Source organism: Muscardinus avellanarius (assembly GCF_963383645.1).
Source record: "Muscardinus avellanarius genome assembly, chromosome: 9".
Classification (NCBI taxonomy): domain Eukaryota; kingdom Metazoa; phylum Chordata; class Mammalia; order Rodentia; family Gliridae; genus Muscardinus; species Muscardinus avellanarius.
The window spans coordinates 83,886,025-83,901,469 of record NC_137795.1 but is presented as its reverse complement, the minus strand read 5'-3'; the positions used below and the strand labels follow the sequence as shown (position 1 = coordinate 83,901,469).

Below are 15,445 nucleotides of genomic sequence, written 5' to 3'. Positions count from 1 at the left end.
GTTTGGGCATTATAAAAGATCTGTATATAATAGCTTAAAAGAATCCTCTTACCAAAGAAGGGTAGTGCCCAGTTATAGTGTATTATTTTTCACAGTACCCAAGTTTTTTTAACTGAGCTATCATTATTACTTAATGAGCTCCTACTTTTCTCTATTTCTGTTTTAAAACCAGTGATTACTATATATTTATATAAAAATGCTTTTGTTTACATTAACATTTATATTTTAGCTGGGCGTGGTGGCACACGCTTGTAATCCCAGCATTCAGGAGGCAGACACCAGAGGATCACCGTTTGTAGACAGCCTCAGCTACTTAGTGAGGCCCTTTGCAACTCAGTGAGACCCTGTTTCAAATACAAAAAGGACTAAAAAATAGGGCTGGGGGTGTAGCTCAGAGGTGTAATAACCCTGGGTTCCATCTGTCAAAAAATATATATATTTTATTATCTAAACTACTTTCTTAGTTTTTAGCTTAGGAATGAGATTACTATACCAGAAAACATGGTAATAATTTTTAGAGGACATAAAAGAACTGTATCAGTATATGTGTGTATCACATTTACAAGAATATTGAATAATTCTAGATTATAATATGAAAGAAACTTAATTTAGGATAAAATGTGATGTTCTTTTGTTAGGTGATATGCATGGGGAAGGTAGCAACAGGATATTCTGCCAAAGATGTCCTTTACATTACGTAATGAATCAACTTCTCCCCATGCACCCAAAAAGGTTAAAATTAGACTCTCTTTGGGGGGAAATCAAGACAATTGTGTTTTGTATCCTCAGTATAGGTTTTGTGCTCCCTAGCTATTTGCACAAGTCACTTAAAATGTTTTCCCTCAGTTTTATCATCTTCAAAAATGGGGTTATTATAGCCTACCTTTTAGAATGCTAATATGTTTAAGTAATATAATAATAACTAGTAACCACCAGTCTTGCTTTCAAGTTTGAGTTAGTACCTTCCCAAACCATAAAGCATTGGAGCTATTTTGAACTATTTTGTAGAAGACAACTTTTACTAATACTACTACTTCATTGCTTAAATATTTATTTTATTGATATAATGCAGAATCTGTCAGAGTTCACATATTGCTAGGGTTGAAATTTTAGCTCTGTCTCTTAACTGTGTGATATTGGGCACATTACTTACCCTGTCTGGGGTTGGGTTTCTGAAGTATAAAATGAAATTACAATAGCAATAATAATTAAGTGGGGCTATATTGAGAAATGGTATTAATGCATTTCTTGGCACATTTTGAGTTTCAATAAGTGTTGATTTTAAATAATAGTTGTTATATGGTTATTATATCAAGTGCTTATTCAAAAAGCAGTGGCTTAAAATAGGAGTGAATTTGTACTATCTCCTTTGTCTGGGAGTCAGCAATTCAGGGACAGCTTAGCTGGATGGTCCTGGTTTGGTGTCTCTTATAAGGTCACAGTCATGGTGTTAATGACTATAAATTTTCTATTTTGCAGACTATGTCTTCGGCAGTGGTACAGTTATATGCAGCAGATCGTAACTGTATGTGGTCAAAGAAGTGCAGTGGTGTTGCTTGTCTTGTTAAGGACAATCCACAGAGATCTTATTTTTTAAGAATATTTGACATTAAGGTGAGTTTTGTTTGACTTTCACTTTAAACTATAGATTAGATTTTTTGCATTGATTGTAATTTAGTATAAATTTACATGTTGATCCTATGTGTAATTTTTAAATTGCACTTATATTAGAAGGGTGAAACTTGGTTTGGGATATTAAAGTATGGAGATTGGGATGTAATAGAACATGTCCTAAGCCAAAAATAAATACTGTAGTGTCTTCATGGTTTCAGTTACCTCTGGTCAGATGTGGTCCAGATGTAAAATTCCTGAAACAAACAACTCAATGTGCTATTTTATTATTGTTTATTTCTTACTTTTCCTAATTTATAAGTTAAACTTTATCATAAACATGTTTGTGTAGGAAAAATAGAATGTGTGTGTACACATATACACACAAACACACACCCACTGTTCAATACTATCCAGGGTTTCAGCCATCCAGGAATTAGCTTCAGCTTAGTCTCCCATTGATGGGAGGGCTACTGTAGTTCCCTGTTTTTTATTTCTTTACTCTCATCGTATGTTAAAAATAATGATTTTGTAAATGTGTCTTTTGATCTTGGCACATTCTCTTTTGCCGGTGATACTCATTTATTTCATCTTGCCCATTATAGACTAGTATTACATAGTTCTTTCAAGGAATAATAAGATTATTTTAGCTCTGTATGTAGTGAGTGCTATTGGCTTCGGCTCAGATTTAAAGCATTGTATGGTATCTATAAATACATATATTTCTTATGCATTTCCTTTTGTTGTTTCTCATCATGGTATATTTAGCGTTTTATAGTTTAATTTCCATTTCCTTTAATTATTCAAACATAATAGATTAGATGTGCTAGTCAGGTGTTTATCTCAAAAGTAACGGCCATTTTGTTAAAGTGAATTCTGCTCTCTGTTTAAGATCTTTTTGTAGGTAAGCCCCATGACTGACATTTATATGTGGCAATAAGTGCAATGGAATTTTAATTATACAAAACGAAAAGTGGCATTGAACTGAGCATTAATAAGAGCAGATAGATCATAATCAAACTTTGTAACAGGCCGGGCGTGGTGGTGCACACTTGTAATCCCAGCATTTGGGAGACTGAGACCGAAGGATCGTGGTTCGCGGACAGCCTCAGCTACTTAGTGAGGCCCTCCGCAACTTAGTGAGTTGAAAATAAAGTATAAAATATAGGGCAGGGGGTGTAGCTTGGAGGTCGAATGCCCCTGGTTTCCATCCCTATACACACACACACACACACACACACACACACACACAAAAAAAAAAAAAAAAAAAAAAAAAAAAAACAAAACAAAAAAACCCACCAACTTTTTAACATCTCTGGTCTCAGCTTCTGAGATTAAGTAAGATTGATGTTACTGTATTTTATAAATTGTTGCTTCTCAACATCTCCTACCTACCCCCAAGACAGCTGAGATAATGGCATACTTCTGTTACTAATAGTGGCTTACTGTGGCAGTATTCTGGGAGGTGGAAATACATACATAGTTAGAAACAAATTCCTAAGTGCTTTGATATATTTCTCATCACGAATGAGAAGCACAGTGAGTAGCATACAACTTCATCAAGAAGAAAGGAATTCCGTTATAGTATTCATAATGCACATATATTGTATTTTACATATTTGACAGTTGTGATGTAGGTGGAACTTTTCAGAGTACGACAATGATTATGTTTCTCTACTCACAAATTTCTATTTGAAGGTAACCACTGCTGATCATTTTTGGTAGGAAGGTTAAATATATTTTTATCTATAGTTTAACCTTGACACATTTAGTAATTTGTCTCTTTCTGTACTGTAATCACTACTGCTTATACAAGTATTTAACTAGGAAGCCATTCTGCAAAAGTTAAGAATTTGAAGATTGTTAATGAGCCGCATGGAGACAGTATATTCCACCCTCTCACATTTCTACAACTGAGGAACGCAGCATGAAATATCTTGTAATATTTGATAGTATGCAGTCACAATATTGCTGGTGGAACTAAGCACTGGTAGTCAGTGCATATCCTACTCCTGCTTTGTAACATTGGTCTAGCAATTATTCTAGTTATGTATTTAACTAAATACTATATTTGGGAATGCTAGGCCAAATGAATGATATATTTGCATCTTGAAGTAAATTCACTTGTTTTGTCAATAAGGTATTAAATTATGTGATATTACTAATATATTAAAACTATCTGTGTATAAAGTTAATGCTAATGTAAATAATTCTCTAAGTTATTTGAGATATGTTTTTTGATAGTTTTTATTTGAATTTTTACTTTTTTCTAGGATGGGAAACTGTTGTGGGAACAAGAACTATACAATAACTTTGTTTATAATAGTCCTAGAGGATATTTTCATACTTTTGCTGGAGATGTAAGTCATAGTTTCCTTTATTGCCATCTTTAATTTTTCATTGTCTGTATTTTCTAACCTAAATTATATAGAGACCCATTATAAAGATCAAACTAAATTTACTTTGTTAACTATTTGAGTTGGACTTAATATTTGAGTGTCTGGTGCATTGAGTAACTTTTCTAACAGTCTACCTTCTCCATGCTTTTTGCCTTCTTAAATTATTCAAATCATAAAATAATTTTTTGTCTGTCAATGAAGTTAACTATCTCCTTTAAAAGTATATTTCTGTTCATCATTATATTATGTAAACCTAAATTCCTGCACTTTGTTTGCCCTTTTTGATAAAAATATTTTAGACTTGTCAAGTTGCTCTTAATTTTGCCAATGAAGAAGAAGCAAAAAAATTTCGAAAAGCAGTTACAGACCTGTTGGGCCGGCGACAAAGGAAATCAGGTAATTCCCCCTTTTACTTTTCTTTTTTATAGTTACATAGAACGGACCAGCAAACTCTATGATTCATGGAACAGATGTGGTCCATCTCCTGTTTGTGTGTATACATTTTTTTTATATTTTGAAATCCAGCTATATTCATTGATTTTATATACTGTGATTTCTTTTTTACCACAACATAGTTGAATAGCTAGGACAGAGACTGTACATTCTTCTAAGCCTAAATACTTACTGTCTAGCCTTTAAAAAAAAATAAGTTTGGTGACCCAAACCTGAAAATAAATTACATTTTTTATTGAGAACTAATTTTTTTATATTTATTCAAGTACTCATTCTAGGTTTTTTGTTGATGACATTTCATGTATACTGAATCTTAAATTTGTATTTTTGATGACATTGTACCTTAAATTTCTTTAAATATCCTATACTTTGTGAATAGATATTTTATAAGCAAGCTTAGAAACAGATAAGCAGAATTGTAAACAAGATCTGCAAATAGTACCTTGTTTCTCTTTTTTGTCCCTAATATTGTATACTATAAAACCATAAGGAGCTTAGTTTTGTTTATGAGACGTTAACATATATAAAACAATTAGGTAATGATGGAGGATAGTATGGAACTTAATTTTTATTTTTTGGTATTAGGGATTAAACCCAGGCACATTCTACCTCTTAGCTACACTCTTAGTCCTTATTTTTTTTAATTTTTTATTTATTTATTTTTGGTGGTACTGAGGTTCCTGGAAACCCTTCTACCTCTGGGCTACACTCCCAGACCCATTTTATACTTTTTATTTGGAAACAGGGTCTCTTAAGCCAGTGAGGCTGGCTTTGAACCAGCGCGATCCTCCTATCTCCACCTCCCAAGCGCGGGGATTACAAGCGTATGCCACCACGCCTGATCTTATTTTTTATTTTGGAACAGAGTCTTTTAAGTAGGATCTCACTAACTTGCTGAGGCTGGCACTGAACCTGCGATCCTCCTGTCTCAGCCTTCCAAGTACTGGGATTACAGGCATGGGCCACCTCTCCAGGCTAGAGCTTTAAATTAATTGGTGTAGCCGGGCGTGGTGGCGCACGCTTATAATCCCTGCGCTTGGGGGGCGGAGACAGGAGGATCGCGCAGGTTCGAAGCCAGCCGCGCTGGCGTAAGAGACCCTGTTTCAAAAATATAAAACAGGTCTGGGAGTGTAGCCCGGAGGTAGAAGGGCTTCCAGGAACCCCAGTACCACCAAAAAAAAAAAAAAATTAATTGGTGTAAAACTACTGTTTGGCCAATGTACTAAGCTCCACTCTGGTTAAATGGGAAAGAGTCATTAAGAATTGCTGAACTCCTCTAAAATCATCATGTTCAACAGATCAGTTTTAGGAAGGGTAACATATGAGAGTTAATACTGACAGGTAAATCCCCTCAGAATTAGCCATACCCTTATACTCTTTAAATATCTATCTAAAATTTTTGGGATACATGCTACCTCAGTTTGAAGATCACTGTATTCATTGTTTACCAGTAAGAGGGAATAAGCTAAGACAGAAGAATACACTGGATCTGTAAAAGAGCCACATAAAAGCATGTAATCCATTTTACACATCTGTATTGTTTCTTAGAAGGTGAGGTAAAAATGAAAAAAAAGCGAACCAAGTTGTTCCTTCACTATTGCTATTTTACTATATTCTCCTAATGAGTACATAGAATTATTAGGCATCTGCTTCTTTTTGTACCTTTTGGGGACCAAGTGCATTTTCCATTTGATCCCATTCTAGTAAAGGATTTTTTGCTGTGAAACTTGAGCTTTAGGAATAATTACAATCTAGTGGCTCTTTCAATGGTGGTGCAGTGTTAGGCCAGTGACTCTCTAGGGCTCCTTTTAGTTAAAACATGTGACAAATACTTCTTAAAATAAAAAGTAGCTGATTTTGAAATTGGTAGGTAAATTAAAGGTGTCTTTCACATGGCGTAGAAATTCTCTTGTATATGGTTTCTCAACCTTTAGGCAAAGTGTTTCATTAGCAGAGAGATCTTAACATAGGTAGGAGGTTGAGTCATCATGGGTATCCTCCTTTACCACTCTTTAACCTAGGCATGTGGAATCCAATTCATGGAGAAACAGATTAGTCTGTTTTTTTGTTTTTTTGTTTTTTTTTTTACTGTCGCTGTGTAACTTTGGGAACTGTCATGTTCTCTTTGTTGCCTTCTCTTCCTTAGTCAAACCAGTTCTAGTTTCTTGAAATATTCCAGTGATATACAGACTCACCATCCTGAGTACAGTGCTCTGAATTCACTATTGATTTTGTCTTCTGCAGAATATGGTCTTTAGGCTTAAATACAGTACTCGAATATAGTCTAATACTATGTTACTAAAGCATCTCTCAAATTAGGCAAATACCATTCTAGCAGTTGTTTCACAACGTTAGCTCCCATTCTATTTTGTTCAACCATATCTTCCTCTTTTTTTCTCATGAATAGCTCTCAATCCAGGTTGGTGATATATATCTAAGTAATTGCTTCTTAGGACTTACATTAATTTTTTATATTTATCTTAGTATAATCCCATATTTGTAACATCCACAAATTAAAAATTATACCTTATCTTTATGCAGAGATTATATCATCTTTGGAAAATGGGGATTGATAGTCATTGTCATAAGAGGACTACATACTTTAAATGTTTCAGAAAGTAACTTCATGAGGCCAGTTGGATTAATATATTAATATTTCCCATTGCTAGGATTTTTAACTTGTCTACCAATAAATCCTATTGATTTTGTGGGTATTTATAAACCAACTACTGCATCAATTATTTATGGGCATACCTATTGAAATTTCATAAAAGTTTGTTAGTGATTCTTTAAGACCTAAATTTGCTTAAAAATTTTCAACCACTTTTAAACTTCTTTAAAAATAGTGTCTTGTTCTAAACGAAGGTGATATATAAATGAATGCAAAGAATAAGACTTCTGGATTTCCTCTGACTTGGCTGTAGCTTTTCATGTTTTTTTCTGGTCTGTCACAGTGCTCAGAGTTTTCTGGGTAGTCTCTTGCCCTTTATGACTTCGTCTAATACCAGGGTGCCAAAGAAACATCAATATTCTAATGACTCCCAAAGTTTTATTTTCAGTACTACCCTTCAGACTTTCTACTCAACTTGACTGACAGAATAGCCCTCAGACTTGTCCTGTCTGAGAGAGCACTTGATCAGCATCCCCTATCCCAGCCACACCTTCCACTCAGACTGTTCCTCCACTTTGCTCCTCTTCCCTGCCTCTGTACAAGGCACGTGCTCTATCTCATCATCATTCAGATTTACCTGAGTTACACTCATAATTCTATCCGGGAGTCCCACTGGCTCTGCCTTTAAATTTATGCCCTGGATATGCCCATCCTTTGCTACCTGTGCTGCCTTGCTATCCTCATCCAAGTGACCATTCTGTTATCTGGCCTAGCACCCCACTTCCCTGGCTAGTCTCCCCGCTGCTACCCTGTCAGTTCCTCTGCTCTTTGTATTCTACACCACAGCCAGAATAAACTTTTGTGTGTGTGTGGGGGGGGGGGGTCTGGGGATGGAACCCAGGGGCATTTGACCTTCGAGCTATACCCCCTGCCCTATTTTTTATTCTCTATTTTGAAACCGGGTCTCACTGGTTTGCAGAGGGCCTCACTAAGTAGCTGAGGCTGTCCACGAACTGTGATCCTCCAGGTCTCAGCCTCCTGAATGCTGGGATTACAAGCATGCACCACCACTCCCGGCTCAGAATAAACTTTTTTTTTTAACAATTTTTTTATTGAACATAAATAGTATACATTTAAACTATATTTGGTGCCCTCTCCCCCTGCCCCCATTTTCCCTTCCCCCCTCCCACCAATGGTTGTCTAGGTTAACCATGTCTTATTCATAATTTTACACATGTTCAGATGTAGACCCTCATTAATCAAGATCAGCCTTCCTCCTCTCCTGTCTTTCCATTCAAACTTTGCTGATATTTCCCCTTTATTATCTGGAGTCCCACTGGTATTCTCTGTGTTTCCTAGTTTGGGCATATTAGAGGAAACATATGTACCTTCTCCTTCTGTCCTTGGCTGATCTCACTTAACATAATGTTCTCCAGGGCTTTCCATCTTCTTGCAAATGATATAATAAGAAATGGGCAAATGAACTAAATAGACACTTCATAAAAGAGGAGATACAAAGGGCCAATAGATACATGAAAAGATGTTCTTCATCACTGGTCATCAGGGAGATGCAAATCAAAACTACACTGAGATTCCATCTAACCCCAGTCAGAGTGGCAAGCATAAAGAAATCAAACAACAACAAATGCTGGCGAGAATGTGGGGAAAGAGGAACTCTTTTACACTGTTGGTGGGAGTGCAAACTAGTTCAACCACTATGGAGATCTGTGTGGAGATTCCTAAGAAAGGTGGGAATAGATCCACCATATGATCCAGCTTTACCACTCCTGGGTATCTTTCCAAAGGGGTTGAATTCAGAGAAATACCGCAACATATGCATACCTATGTTCATAGCAGCACAATTTGTAATAGCCAAAATATGGAACCAACCCAGACCACCATCAACAGATGAATGGATAGCAAAACTGTGGGAAATACACACAATGGAATTCTATTCAGCCATAAAGAAGAAACTCTTAAACAGAGATTAGATCATGTCATTTGCCCTACTCACAATCCTATAAGAGCTTTCTGTCATACACAGAATAAAGCAGTAGTCCTCATCCATGGACTTTGAGATGCTGCTCACATCAGTTTCTGTCTGATTCTTCAGACCTGTCTCTTTACACCATTCCGAATCCTCACGCACTACAGTCCAGTCTTAATGGCATCCCCTCGTGCTGTCCCTCCTTAGGTCCTTGAATATGTTGTCCCCTTTCTTTATGTCAGCTTACATGTCAGTTCTTCAGAAAACTTTCCTATTAGGCCCTGGGTTCCATTGTCAGGACCACAAAAACAAAACAAAAAGAGTTCCCAGAAAAACCTTCTTTAACCACCTGCACATCAACTCAGTAGTAAGACAGAATTTGAGTTAATTTTTATAATGTTACATTACATAAATCTAATAATATCCTAATTTATTTTCTAACAGAGAAAAGACGAGACCCCCCAAATGGTAAGCTCTTTTATGATTAACCAAAAACATATTACTGCTTAATGCTTATAGAAATGGCATTTTATACTAATACTTAGTATATGACCAAGTACTGTGTTTTATTGTGTTATTTTAAATAAATGAAATGTACTATGTTTGCTTTGTTTTGTTTTAAAACATAAATCACACAGTAAAGTGACTGGTATTTAACTCTGTACTCATAAATTGGCCAAGTTTAGAAACTGTATACTGTTGTCTTAAAAATTTTCCAGAAGGCATACATTTTATCTAGCCTATTTATTTCCTACCTTAAGATTTATCTTTTTTCTTATTTCAAAATATTTCACACTTTTTACATGTTTGTAAAATGAACACTTACATGGTATGTAAAATTCTAAAATGGCCACTTGCTATGAAAATGTGTTTACAACCACTTGTAGCTATACAATGCAACCCTATAATTTGCTAATGAACCCTTAAAGTTTGATGAATCCATTCTTTTTGTAGTGAATGCCAGAGATATGAAAGATAAGGATTAGGCCACTAGGGCAGAGACTGGACTCTATAAACCTATTCTGAAATTAGGTGCTAAATTTTACAATTATTTATGTTATTTTCACTGAAAAGAGAGGACCCATAGCTCTTATCACATTTAAATAAGCTCCTTGACTGTGACGATTAAAGAACATTGCCCCAGGAAACTTCATTAGAATAGGGAGGATAGCTATTTCTTTTTTTAATGCATCTAAATTCTTCTGTCAGAGCTTAAAATGATTATAAAAGGTAAAACATATTACAAAGTTCTTAATATATGGTGACTATTGGGTGATATTTGGGCTTTTCCCTTAAACAAATATATTGCTTTTTGATTTTATCATTCAATTCCCTTACCTGTTATAAAATATAAACCAAATACTGCTGTATTGAATTTTATTATTAATGTAATTATTTTCCCCCCTCTGTCATGTATTGTATACTTCAGTTTTGTCTTTTACATGAAAGTATTGATACTTTAAGAGCTGCTGTGGGGGTTACATGAGATTAAGTGCTTAGCATAGTGCTTAATAATAGCTACTATGACAAATATAGGAACAGTAATAATCATAGCAGCTCTTTTTTTTTTTTTTTTTTTTGGTGGTACTGGAGATGGAACCCACAGGTTTCCTACCTCCAGGCTATACTCCCAAACCTATTTTATGCTTTATTTGGAAACAGTGTCTCACTAAGTTGCTGAGAGCCTACATAGCTGAGGCTGGCTTCGAACCTGTGCAATTCTCCTGTCTCCGCCTCCCAAACAGCAGCTCCTATTTAATTGGCCACTTACCAACTGGCAGGTACTGCTTAACAACTTCCTAAGGTAGCTCCCATTTTTTATACTTTTATTTGTGCTTTATAGTCTTATAATGTAAATCATGTTGACAGTGGCATAGATGTACAGACTCTTGATGCCCCCTCCTCCTCATTTTCCTCCCTCCCAATATGGAGTACCCAGATTGTCAATGGTATGTTTTCTCATGTATACACATAGTCTATGGTAGTATTTCTGTTAATTAACCTAAGTCTTCTTCCACCTCTACTCTTGTATCTCCTCCCTGGCTCCCCTGTCATTTTTTTTTTTTTAAGTGTTTTTAAAGGGTAAAATTATATTGCCAGTATCTTTATACTTTTTATTATATATATATATATATATATATATATATATATATATATATATATATATATAAAATGGAATAAGTGTTACATAATAAAGAATGAAGTAATTATTGATAGAAACTTTAGTATTTTTCTCCCTCTTAGAGTCCATTAAGTCAATTGTTTTGCTCTCCCCACTAAGTGGAGGTTACTTTTGGGCCTCTGGTGCATCACCAGTAGGTGGCAGTGTGCACCATAACCATGTCTTGTAGTAGCCATACAGGTGCTCTGTCCCAGATCCTTAGAGAATCAAATAATTACCTTTTGAAATTGTAATTATTAAAAAGATACTCTATGTAGAAGTTATATAGAGAGATATAAAAATGCAATTTGGTATCTTTCTTTCCAACTCTAATATCTTTCTTGGTCAGTCTGATATTTTAGCTTATATACTTCCCAATGACGTTGTTGTTGTTGCTGTTGTTGTTGTTGATGTTGTTGTTGTTATGGCAGTACTGAGAATGGAATCTAGAGGCATTCTACTTCCGAGCTACATCCCAGCTCTATTTTTTATTTTTATTTTGAAACAGGATCTCACTAAGTTTTATAGTGCCTCACTAAGTAGCTGAGGCTGGCTGTGAACCATGATCCTCCTGTCTAAGCCTCCCAAGTACTGGAATTACAAGCTTTCACCACCACGCCCAGTGTAGGGTTTAGAAATTTAGTCAGTACTTTATTACTTATAAAACATTAACTTGCAGTAGGAATGATTTATAATAATGGAGTGATTCTACTTTAGAAGAAGACATTTGAAATATAAAGTTATAGAAATGTTTTTTCAATTAGATCCTTTTCATATTATCTTGGTTTTATTTGTAGGTCCCAGTCTACCTATGGCTACAGTTGACATAAAAAATCCAGAAATTACAACAAATAGATTTTATGGTTCACAAGTCAACAACATCTCTCATACCAAAGAAAAGAAAAAAGGAAAAGCTAAAAAGAAGAGATTAACCAAGGCAGATATTGGAACGCCAAGCAATTTCCAGTAAAACAGTTATTTTGTTGTTCTTATCTTCACTTTTGATTTATTCTTATTGCTCTTGATTATAACTTCTTGGAAATTTTTGTTTTCTTTCTTGGGAAGATGCTTGCATGCATCACTTTTGTTTTGTTTATTTGTTTGTTTAAAAGCTATAGAATTTATTGGATTTTTTAAGGCAGTTGCTCAACAGATGTTCTGTGAATCTAAAAGCTTATTTTCTTTTCCACCCATCAAAAAAAGTTAGATAAACTTGTATATTCAACTAATTGTTAAACATAAGATAATTTTTACTTTGATCTATAAATAATATTTAGAAATTGCCTATAGGCATTTTCTAGATAAGAAAGGCCTTTAGTATTTATATATCATATTTTAAGCATTTTCATATTCATTTATTAGCTCATTATAAAACTCCTACGTTATTGTATTTATAGTGCTTGTATTTTTATGTTAATTTGCAAAAAATGTTGAAATTCAATTAGTAGCAGGACTGGAGCTAGAATCCTGGTTTCCTGACTTTGTATATATGTAAAGGATGGATGGGATTAAATATACTTGATGCATTTTGGTTTTTTATTTTTTTCTATTTTAGGCATATTGGACATGTTGGTTGGGACCCAAATACAGGCTTTGATGTAAGTATTTTTTAAAGTTATATTTATTATTACTCTGAATATGAGGGGATATTATGGTCTATCTTTAGATTTTGATATTTTGGATTCAGTGCTGCCTTGAGTATGCTTCTATTTATGTGTTGTATATTACTGATGGCTAAAACCATAGTATTGCTTTGTCATTCATTGCTAAGTTTGAGGACAGAGTATTAACAAAGTTCTTTCTTCCCAGTAATAATTTTGAGGGAATATATACCAAAATATTGGAAAATAATATAATCAAGTTCTAGCTATCCAGTTGTGGGGAATCTATCTAGATCTTTCCCTGTTACTTTTTTTTTGGTACTTTAATCCTCTCTTATTTTGTAGCACTGTGAGAGTGAGGTAGGTAAAACTGGTGGCAAGTATTAGTCAGGGATTGTGGGTGAAGTGTCATGAAGAGAAGTATTATTTCTGATTGAGGTGACCAATCCTTTTGTTTATGTAACTACAATATTAACTCTAAAAGCAAATATTGAGTACTTCTTATGTCAGGCACCATATAATGTATTTGAGATATAAGGAGATTCTTACCCTCATATTTTCAAGTTGATATTTTTTTGTTGTTGAAAAACAGAGAAAAGTGAGGCTCTGTTTCAAAATAAAGAATAAAAAATAGGGCTGAGGGTGTAGCTCAGAGCTAGAATGCCCCTGGGTTCTATCTGTAGTACCAAAAAAAAAAAAAAAAAGCAGAGAAAAGAGATGGAATAGAATAGGAAATCTTCCTTTTGTTCTTATTTTTTTTTATTTAATAAGAAAATTTAGTTAGCATTTAAGTAATATAACCATTTAAAAAGTAAATAATCAAATAATTTTGTAAGGGGACAGATGAGTATTAAATTTTATCATTTTTTTAAATGTACTTGATTTTTAAAGTTAGTTATTTTATCTATTATAGCTGAATAATTTGGATCCAGAATTAAAGAATCTTTTTGATATGTGTGGAATCTCTGAGGCACAACTTAAGGACAGAGAAACATCAAAAGTTATATATGACTTTATTGAAAAAACAGGAGGTGTTGAAGCTGTTAAAAATGAACTACGAAGGCAAGGTAACTTTTATTTCTATTGAGGCACTTGGGTCTGTTATTTTCTTTTGAATATTTGATGTCAGTGTCATGACAGACAGCTGTATACAGTCATGTCAACCCTTTAAGCAGAGTGTTTGAATTCATGGACAGCTAATTTGGCCCACCATACTCTGTGTTCTACATTATTTTGGTACAACTAAAACTTTTGATAGTGTTTTGTTTATTGTATTTACTGTTATTAAAAAAAGTATATGAAAATCCATGCAAATATTCCAGATATCCTATGTAAAACAGTTATAGTTGCCTAAATATTGTACTTCTTGAATCCTAGAAACCACCATTTCAATTTTTATTATAATTCAGAAATAATTTAAATATAATTACTGTCTAATCAGTAATATAAGCATTTTTAGAATACAAAAATGTAAATCATTGATCTTGAAATGCAAACTTTTTTAAAGTATGATTTTTTTTAGTTCCTGAGAGCAAAGGAATTAGTAACCTTTTGATATCTGTTATTTAAAGAGCTTGTGTTTTAACAATTATCACAGTATAATTCAAATAAAATAATTTTTCCAATATGACAATCATATCTTATCCACTTGGCTTTTTTGATACATTACACTATACTTTTCACTTGCCTACTTTATACTTATATTTTGAACTCTATAACAAAGCAATAGCTTCAATTAAAGTATTCTTGCATTTATTTGTCATTATGAATTAACTATTTGACTTTAACTTGCTGGTGTCCATTCAGTCTTTAATGGATTCATTCATATATCCAGTAAACATAATTATTCCAGCATTTGCCTAGGATATTTAGATGTAAAGATAACGGTCTAAGCCCTCAAGAAGTCTTACAATCTACTATGGAGACTGATCCATAATAAGAATAAGGTCATATCGCTGTCATGGAAACATAATGCTGGTTATACTGAAACTAACATGATGCTAATTTATCTTATTGCAGACAAATTACATTTTCAAATTATGTAAATTTTGTAAAAAAAAAAAAACATATCTCAGGCCAGCACCATTGATGTTAAATCCTCCTGATTAGTCACACACAGTTACTGTCAGTGCAGATGAGGGAGGAGGGACCTTGAGAATTCTGATGTGCTCCTCAACACTATTTCTCTACTGTTACCACCCACCCATGCCATTCACTGCAAATGGCAAGCAAGACTTGTCAGCTCTTTATAAGTTTATAGATTTTCTTGATAGTATTGGACTATCCCTACCACTGCCCTTTCACCTGAATAACTATAAGTTGACCATATAAATTAGATTGGATTTTTTAAAAACTGTATTGTTATTGCTTTTTATTTCACCTTCTTTGAAAACACTCAGGCAGGGTATTTTCTTAATGGGATTACCTAAAATGAAAAAGAAAACATCACACACATTAAAAATCATGCATTGGAACTCATCATGGTGATACACACCTGTAATCCCAGTATTTGGGAGGCTTAGACAGAAGGTCATAGATTCACAGCCAGCTTCAGCAATTTAGCAAGGCAACTTATGGTCTCAAATTAAAAAATAAAATTGGGCTGGGAGTGTAGTTTGAAGG

The 15,445-nt window shown here is 34.1% G+C and overlaps 1 protein-coding gene across 1 annotated transcript in view; it reads left to right on the top strand.

Moving 5' to 3' along the window:
• WASL (WASP like actin nucleation promoting factor) overlaps positions 1 to 15,445 on the top strand; it is a gene marked incomplete at both ends in the record, with an annotated part of 58,902 nt that overhangs the window by 34,254 nt on the left and 9,203 nt on the right. The window contains 7 exons of the mRNA XM_080701442.1: positions 1,480 to 1,614; positions 3,885 to 3,971; positions 4,310 to 4,406; positions 9,506 to 9,529; positions 12,020 to 12,188; positions 12,778 to 12,820; positions 13,737 to 13,890. Of these exons, the coding sequence (XP_080557568.1) occupies positions 1,480 to 1,614; positions 3,885 to 3,971; positions 4,310 to 4,406; positions 9,506 to 9,529; positions 12,020 to 12,188; positions 12,778 to 12,820; positions 13,737 to 13,890 (709 nt within the window). The remainder of the gene's footprint in view (positions 1 to 1,479; positions 1,615 to 3,884; positions 3,972 to 4,309; positions 4,407 to 9,505; positions 9,530 to 12,019; positions 12,189 to 12,777; positions 12,821 to 13,736; positions 13,891 to 15,445) is intronic.